Below are 9,602 nucleotides of genomic sequence, written 5' to 3'. Positions count from 1 at the left end.
TCAGGGTGAAGATGTGACCCATATTAATACTACAGAGATATATGTGAGGGGTGATGAGTGGTGTAAAGAGGAGATTCTTACATATGACTACCCAGGTGAGTAGTAACCACTAAATGCAGAGAAGTTACAGATTCTTCTCACCTTTGCTGGTAGTGTATCCTGACCATATCACAATCGTGTGATCACCATTTTGCCTCTAGACCACAACATTCTCCAACACCCAAAACTGTTTAAATGACTTTGGGTATTGAAGAAGGGAAAGAGCAGCATTTAGCTATTTGAATGTAGATCTTACTGGAATAGTTTGCAGACTCAATGTATTGGGGTCAGAAAGGATGGCTACCACAAACAGTCTTGGCATTATCTACTCCCTTTCCAGATTTCATAGATTGCCTTGTTCATTACTAGCGATGAGTGAGAACTAAAATGCTCGGGTACTTGTTGCTCGAGTTGAGCAAATTGGAATGCTCGAATGCTCAACCCGAGCAACGAGCCCAATCTAAGTCTATGGGAAACTCGAGCATTTTTCTGGCGGCGGAGGTCTCCTGGGGTTAGGGTTTTGAACTGGAGTCTCAGGTCAATGGGGAGCCAGTGAAGGGATTGACCGAGAGGAGAGGCCAGGGAATAGCGAGATAGAAAAAACTGACAGCGCTTCCAATACAAGAAATAGGTGTGAACAGGTGCTTACTAGGAGGAGCTACCTTCATATACAATTAATAAACAAAGTAGTACTCTGTAACGCTTAGTATATAATTATGAATAGCATTACTGCTGTAGAAAATAGAAATAAATGAGAAATTTTAGCGCATGTAAATATGAAATATGAATAGCATTACTGCTGTGGAATATAGAAATCAATGAGAAATCTTAGCGCATAAATTGGCCAATTCATGTGTACCTGACAGCCGCAATAAGTCGTTTCTCAATGTCAGGACCCATTTCTCGATGTCAGGCAGCTCCTCCTAGTAAGCACCTGTTCACACCTATTTCTTGTATTGGAAGTGCCGACAGTTTTTTCTGTTTCTATGTTTAAGGTTTGACTGAGCACTTCACCCTGATGCCGCAGGTGGTTTTAATTGCAGTAGGATCTTACTTTCCCACACATGAGCAGACGGATGTCCCTTAGAGAGGTATTCACATTGGTAGGGTCCTGACATTGAGAAACGCCTTATCGCGGCTGTCAGGTACACATGAATTGGCCAATTTATGCGCTAAGATTTCTCATTGATTTCTATATTCCACAGCAGTAATACTATTCATATTTCATAGTTACATGCGCTAAAATGTCTCATTTATTTATATTTTCTACAGCAGTAATGCTATTCATATTTCTTAATTATATACTAAGCGTTACAGAGTGCTACTTTGTTTGTTAAGGGAATAGCGAGGGGACAGGTGGATTCTTCGGGCTACAGAGTTTAGTATAGATTGGAGGAATGCTAGTGTGTTTGAAGGGAGGCCACAGAGCAGGAGGTTGTAGTAGTCGAGACGGGAGATGATGAGGGCGTGCACTAGTGTTTTTGTAGATTCGTGGTTGAGGAATGTGCGGATCCGGGAGACTTTTTTTTTACTTGGAGTCGGCATCTTCTTCACCCTGATCCTCCTTCCTCCCACCATTCCAAGTTCCCTGAGACAACTGATCCCACACTTGGACACTTCGAAGAGCTGTTTTGTTCATCTTTCCATTTATAGATTCTGGCCTCTCGCACGGTCTGCTCGGAAGTCGAAAGAGCTTGGATATGTGGTTTGATGGAGAGATTACAGTCCAGGATTACCCCAAGAGCTGTTCACTTTTCTATTGTTAGATTCGGGCCTCTCGTCCGGCCAGCTTCAAGCAGGGCAACAGAAGATCACATGTAGCGATTTGAGCAGCCATGGTCACCCGAAGGTGACAGTGGGAAAGTGCAATTATTGTCGCAAGGGGTGGATAATTATAAGGCACAATGGACAGAAAGTCAGTAGGAGAACCAGGGTGCGGAAGTGGAAGACGAAGCTGTGGACTATGAAGTCACTAACACAACCTGGCAAGGGGACATGCAGATCAAGGAAAGCAGCACACAGGGGGAATGAGGCGTAGCACCACAACAGGCAAGAACAAGCAGTGTGGTGGCCACAGACACAAGACGGGCAGCCGTTCCCTGGAACACCAACACAATGGAAGTTGCCAGTACAAATATTAGGTCTTCCTGAGTCTGGTTCTTTTTTAAAGATGTTTAGATAACCCCAAAAAGAGCATTTGCAACATCTGCCAGGCCAGCATCAGTAAGAGCACCAAAACTAACAGCCTGACCACCACCAGCATGCTCAGGCACATGACAGAGGATTGTGGGTCATGGGTCAATCATGGTTGCCTCCACATTCTACAGCTCCTGCATTACCTCCTCCTCCTCAGCCCTCCATCTCCATCACTTGGTTAATTTTTTTCAGGAGATGTTCCAGATTATGTACTTAAACTTCATGGGTGCCAATAACAATAAGCAGCACTGTATGCTTAGGTGACAAACCGCTCACCGTTGCAGAGTTGTTGAAAGCTGTATCAGAGAACCTGATGGTGGCTCTGATGCTAGGCAAGCTTGCACACGTACCATGCCTGGTCTATGTGCTCAACTTAGTGGTTCAGGGGTTTCTCAAAACCTACCTGGATCTGCCAGAGCGGCTTCTGAAAATACTCCGCGTGTGTGCCCATTTCAGAAAGTCAGCTACAGCTTCCACTGCCCTGGCAGGGTTTCAGCAGCGTTTGCAGCTTCCAGCTCACCGACTGGTGTGTGATGTGACTACACTTTGGAAATCAACGTTGCAGATGTTTGGAATGATTTTGAGCAGCAGAGAGCAGTTGTTGAGTACCTGCTTCAACACGCCCGTTGGCATTCAGGTCAGCCTCCGCACATAAGAGCTGATGAGTGGGCATGGATGTCTGACATCTGTGCCGCCCTCCAAAACTTTGAGGACTCCACCAAGATGGTGAGCGGCGATGAAGCAATAATTATCGTCATCATCCCGCTTCTCTGTCTACTGAAACGCTCACTGCTCACAATTAAAGAGGAGACATTGCAAGCGGAGAAGGGAACTATACAGGGTGATGCTACTCAGCCCAGCCTCATCTCATCTCAACGTGGATTGGGTGATAATGAGGAAGAGGAGGAGGAGAACATGGACAGTCGTCCTCTTGGTGAGAACAGGGAAGTCTTGGCTGTTGGCAGTCTGGCACACAAGGCCGACTTTATGTTCCGCTACCTTTACCATAACCATCATGTTGTACCCGTACATTTTGGGCATTACAGATAACTGGCATGGCATGAGAGAATTCTTGGAGACGGAGGTGTGAGGTTTTGATTAAGGAGGATGTCTGTCTTAGATCAGTTGCAGAATGGAGGGTACGGGAGGGATGATACACAGAAATGAGGGATGAGATATAGGGCGGTGCAGAACTGTGGACAGCTTGGTGGGTGAGAGAGATGAGTTTGTATTGTATTCTGTAGTGCTTGTTTAACCTAACCAGTGCAATTACTGGCACAGGGTAGAGGTGTCGGTGAAGCAGCTTGATAGAAATACGACCTTGGCTGCTGCATTCAGAAGGGATTGAGAGGAGACAGTTTGTTTAGAGGGAGACTGATTAGAAGAGTGTTGCAGAAGTGAATAAGAGTGACAGTAAGAGTTTTTGCAGTATCAAAGGTGAAAAAAGGTTGAATTCTGGAGATGTTTTTAAGGTGCAGGTGACATGAGCAAGTGAGTGATTTTCCACGTTGAATAAAGGATAGTTGTGTGTCAAATATGACACCCAAGACAGCAGGCGTGCAGAGTGGGAGTTATGGTGGCACCAACTAAAAGGAAATTTTTAAGTCAGGTATAGGTAGGTTAGTAAAAGTCAGATATAGGTAGGTTAGTAAAAGTCAGGTAAAGGAAAGGCAGGTTAGTAAAAGTCAGGTATAGGTTGTCGAGTATTCGCCGAACATTGCCGAACGCCATTGGATTCAATGGGGGTCAAAACCCAACGCATACACAACACCTTCAAACGGGACCAAAAGCTGCAAAACACATCAATTTAGGGGCAGACAACAGGAAAGTGCCATCAATTGACCCACAGTACAAGTAGTATAATAATTATTATTATAGTGAAATTTTTTCCATGGCGCTTTACATGTGAAAAGAGGTTACGGACTGGTACAAGAGGAGAGAGGACCCAGCCCGTGAGGGTGCACAAACAGTTTATAAGGGATGGGTGAGGGTACAGCTGGTCGTGCAGCGATATGGTGGAGCAAGGGTTACTGGGGGTTGTAGGCTTGTCGGAAGAGGTGGGTCTTCAGCTTCCTTTTAAAGGTTTCGACAGTAGGCGAGAGTCTTCCCACAGACTTCTTAGCCGGGGCTGCTTCTTGTCTGGGTTGGACGGGCCCACCAGAGAACAGGAGACTCCTCCGGTGGGCCCTGGCTGCTCCATCAGGAGAGTTCATAGCGCAAACTTTGCAGCTACTATGGGGCTCTTGAGCTGGGGAGAAAGGTGGGCCCTCAGAATCAAATCCTCTGGTGGGCCCAATGTTCTTCAGTCTGACACTGCTTCTCGGTGAGAGTTGTATTTCACCACAGCCATATTCTTTAGCTCGGTGAAAGGACTGGCATAGAGGGAAACCGTATGTAGTCCGGCTGTCATTTCTCCCAGGAAGTCCTCTCATGCAGCTTGTTGCATAAGCAACGGCAGCCCGTCCAACATCAGCTCACACTTCTCAGTGGTGCTTCGACACACAAAGATCTTTCTTTGCGACTTGAATTTCATGACTACAGGGTTGGGCAATGGCCTCATCTGTAATGCGGTTTGAGAAATAACATGCATAAGCACGTCCGATCCACATTAAAATAGCAGCCATAGAGTGCCAGGGAACCTTCACACAGACTTTTCTTAGCCAGGGCTGCTTCTCTGAGAGAGTTGTATTTCACCACATCCATATTCTTTAGGTTGGATGAAAGGACTGGCATATAGGGAAACTGTATCTACCCCGTCTGTCATTTCCCCACAACCAGGTTCTGGCCATTGTCACACATGACCATGCCTAGCTGTATGTTCAGCGGTGAGAGCCACAGATCAGGCTGCTGTGTTACAGCTTTCAACAACTGCACCGGTGTGTGGTTTGTCACCTTAGCATTAAGCATATTATCTTCAGCACATCCTTTTGCCGCTTGGCCAAGGCAGTGCTACAAGCTTCCAACTTGGGACTGATGTGGTCATTTCGGAGATGGAGGCTGAAAAGGAGGAGGAGGTGCATGAGCTGAACAATGTTATTACATTGAGGGTACATTGGCGAGTCTTGTTTTTATACTAATGAAAGATCCTACTGTGTTTTTATTTATTTTTTTTTTTTTTTACGACATTTCAAATGTGTATTGGGTTCCGTCCTAATTTTTGGCAGCCCTTGAAATTGCTGCATATGCAATAACAGTATAGGAGACACACTCTTTAATAAGGGGAAAGACAATTCAAATAGATTCTATATTCTAGAATATTAACTGTCTTATCTGAAATTCATTTACGGGTGAGGAATCGCAGTATGGATAGCGTATTACACCGATCCAGCCAGGTATTATTGCCTTATACTGTGTGCTGCCCAAAAATTTTTAAATCTATTCTACTCCCTATTGATAATGCTGTTAGATGCATTTACAATAGGGACAGGTGCTGCTTGGTGGTATCATCAGCTCCAGATGAGTTCATTTTGGTCGCATAAATGTCTTCCACAGTCCATACATTTTTTTTTTTAGTATTTCTTTGGCCTTATATACAAGTCATTACCCTGGAAAGAATGTTTCTTAACAATTGTTTCTATTTTAGCTTATTTTTGTATGTTTTTTTTTTTTGTCAGTGGTGTAATAATACTCTGACAATATTGTTCACAGATTGTTTGTCAGCGGCCAATTGTGAATATGTTTGAACCCACAACTGCAATTCTTTAAATGGAGTGTAATATTTGACACGCTTACAAAAATTGCTGGATTATTAGGGCAGTCATATGGGATCACGTCTGATGGCCACAGTTTCCGGTAGTTGCCAAATAGTATGGTATTTGTCAGCGACCAACTATCAATTGGTTCAACAAAACACAGCTGTCTGAATTTAAATAGTCTGATCATTGAAAAAAAAAGTTTCTCTGCTTCCACAATACAGTAATGTGAATAAAATAAAAAAAATCTGGCTGTATTCAGCGAACAAGCAAATGGAGCAGTAAAATGGTGTACTCTGGATTACTTTTTAAGCAAATAATCAAGATAAAATTTTTTTTAGCCCTGGCCCCTGATACCTTGGGCTATATCTACAGATATCTGTAACAGCAGCAGCAGACGGAACGTGCAATGGACCCTCTTGTGCTGTATACACTGCCACAAACCCTGATTGCCTAACTCCTGCTATCACCACTGAATATATGCAGCTGGATTAGTCCTCAGAAGGACTGTTAGTTCAGATGAATATATATATACTCCTGGAGTACCACTACCAATATCTAATTATTACACCGCCAATTCTGTCCCTCACACAGCAGCACCTCTCCCTACTCTGCCTGTTTCCGGGATAGACTGTGACAAGCCTAGTGTTATCAGGTCTTATATAGACCTGATGACGCTATGCGGCCAGCCAATCCCTGTAATGCCACAACCAACATGGCTACGACATTACAGTGCATGGCAGGAATCCCTGCATGTTCGTTGGCTCTCTAAAGAGCGTCAAACATGCGGGGCGGAGCTCCCCCCGAGCAAGCCGGAAATACTCGCCAAGCATGTCGAGCAGGTTGATGCTCGGGCGAGTAACGAGCAGTAGTGAGCATGCTCGCTCATCATTACTCACTACCCTTTATCCCCTCTACATGGATCTGGACTTACACAGAGACTCTTAGGCTTGGGCTAAGGTGTTACCTGCTGTTCTGGGGAGTGAGATGGGAAGAAGAATAGTCAGGTATCCGGGTTAGAACAAGGGGGGGAAGAGAAAATACAAAATTAGAAGACACAAGAGTAGTCCGTAAACGGGCTGGGGTCACAACAGGAAACAAATACACAAGCCGGGAGCTGAGCACAGAGGACTGAACCAGAGGAGAACAAGGCTGTATCTGGCAGCTTCCGGCAATATGCTTCCAGCTTTAGTAGGGTGCGGTGCTTTCCAGTTGGCTGAAGCAGAGACCAGATTACTTCAGCTGGACAGCACACACACCATACTGCCAGACTGGATGGTACTACAGGTCGCAGGCACCCTAATCTTAGTGGCTAGACAGAGCATGAGTCACCCAGAGCTTTGGTTCAGATGTCTCTTCCATTACCAGCGCGGCCTGCAGGATGAATAAGGCGGCTCCTGGTGACTGAATCAGTCGTCACAGCAGCAGATCCCAGAGGAGATGGGACACATCATTTGCAGAAGCCCTAATGTGACAAAATGGCAAAAAAACACAGCAGTAGAAATTCCCATAATGTCTCCATTTTGGACATTATAACCCTCTGTGAATTCATCTGTAGGAATAGTGACTATATTGACTCCACAGACAATTTTCGGAAATTAGCACACAGTGGATGTTGGAGAATGAAAATTGGAAATATACCATTTTATTACCCAACACATAGTGCCCAGATTGTGCTCCAGGAGACACACACCGTAAATTAAATGGGTTTTTCTCACTATAGTAATGCCAAATACATGGATGCTAAATGTGGTTTGGACGCACTGCAAGGCTCAGAAGTGAGAGGGAGATTTGACTTTGGGAGATCGGATATTGCTGGATTGGGTTATGGAAGCCATGTTGATTCTCAAGAGCCTTTGAGTCACTAATAATGAGGAAACATCCGTTTTTCCACTGACAGATGATGGACTTGAATAGGGTCTTGTTTTTTATGAGATGAGTAGAAGTTTTTATTGGTATCATTTTTGCCTACATAACATTGTTTGGCTTTTTATTCCATATTTTGGAGGCAGAATGAACAAACAGTTGAACACTACGATCCACTGGTTCATCCTATGAGGTTTTCTATTAGACTGTGATCTGTCATCTTGGTGCATAATTCAATATTTTACATAACTTGACATTTTTACGGACAGTTTGAGTAGAAATGTTTAAAAATATTAATTTCAAGGATATTTTATTAAAAAATAATCATTGGTTTTATTCTTGGCAGTTGTCTGTACTAGGAGATCAGATGGACAGCTGACATCTTCAATTTTTAAATCAGTTGAGCTTGAGATCCCACAAGATACAATTGAAATGAATGACATTACTCCTGAAATACAATCATCCCTTTGCAGCAACGATCTGTCATCTGATCCTTCGAAACAGCTCCTGTCTTCTGATTCATTGCTGACAACTAAGGAAAATCCAAGCCATGAAAGAACCATTAAAAAACGAACTGCTCTTAAAGCAAAGAAACCATTTTCATGTTCAGAACGTGTGAGATTTTTTAACAAGAAATCGCAACTTATTAGTTACCAGAGAACTCACACAGGGGAGAAGCTCTTTTCATGTTCAGAGTGCAGTAAATGTTTTGTAGATAAATCAACTCTTGCTACACATCAAAGAAGTCACACAAGGAAGAAGCCTTTTTCATGTTCAGAATGTGGAAAATGTTTTGTAGAGAAATCACACCTTGTTAGACACCAGAGACTTCACACAGGGGAGAAGCCATATTCATGTTCAGAATGTGGGAAATGTTTTGTAGGTAAATCAGTTCTTCTCGCACATCAGAGAATTCACACTGGGGAGGAACTGTATTCTTGTTTAGAATGTGGGAAATGTTTTATCTGGAAATCATATCTTGTTAAACACCAGAGAATTCACACAGGGGTTAAGCCATTTTCATGTTCAGAATGTGGAAAATGTTTTGTGAATACATCATCTCTTATTAGTCACCAGAGAAGTCACACAGGGGAGAGGCCTTTTTCCTGTTCAGAATGTGGGAAATATTTTACACAGAAATCAAGTTTGGTTCTGCACCAGAGAAGTCACACAGGGGAGAAGCCTTTTTCCTGTTCAGAATGTGGGAAATGTTTTAACTATAAATCATATCTTGTTAGTCACCAAAGAACTCACACAGGGGAGAAGCCTTTTTCATGTTCAGATTGTGGAAAATGTTTTAACCAGAAATCGCATCTTGATAGACACCAGAGAACCCACAAAAGGGAGAAGCCTTTTTCATGTTCAGAATGTGGAAAATGTTTTAACCATAAATCGTATCTTGTTAGTCACAAAAGAACTCACACAGGGGAAAAAGCCTTTTTCATGTTCAGATTGTGGGAAATGTTTTAACCAGAAATCGCATCTTGATAGACACCAGAGAACCCACAAAAGGGAGAAGCCTTTTTCATGTTCAGAATGTGGAAAATGTTTTAACCATAAATCGTATCTTGTTAGTCACAAAAGAACTCACACAGGGGAAAAGCCTTTTTCATGTTCAGATTGTGGGAAATGTTTTAACCAGAAATCGCATCTTGATAGACACCAAAGAACCCACACAGGGGAGAAGCCTTTTTCATGTTCAGAATGCGGAAAATGTTTTATCCATAAATCATATCTTGTTAGCCACCAAAGAACTCACACAGGGGAGAAGCCTTTTTCATGTTCAGATTGTGGGAAATGTTATAACCA

General features: G+C 43.3%; 1 protein-coding gene across 1 annotated transcript; it reads left to right on the top strand.

The window, feature by feature from the left end:
• Nucleotides 1–13: 13 nt before the first annotated feature.
• LOC141218940 (uncharacterized) lies at nucleotides 14–9,276 on the top strand. Its single transcript, XM_073665994.1, has 2 exons — nucleotides 14–95; nucleotides 8,140–9,276. The coding sequence occupies exon 2, from the start codon at nucleotides 8,226–8,228 to the stop codon at nucleotides 9,261–9,263; it is 1,038 nt and encodes a 345-aa protein (XP_073522095.1). The 5' UTR covers nucleotides 14–95; nucleotides 8,140–8,225; the 3' UTR covers nucleotides 9,264–9,276.
• Nucleotides 9,277–9,602: the final 326 nt, after the last annotated feature.

The sequence above is a fragment of the Phyllobates terribilis genome, unplaced genomic scaffold (genome assembly GCF_046119375.1).
Source record: "Phyllobates terribilis strain yellow unplaced genomic scaffold, ASM4611937v1 Scaffold_251__1_contigs__length_2838608, whole genome shotgun sequence".
Lineage (NCBI taxonomy): Eukaryota > Metazoa > Chordata > Amphibia > Anura > Dendrobatidae > Phyllobates > Phyllobates terribilis.
This window is presented reverse-complemented; position numbering and strand designations above follow the sequence as displayed.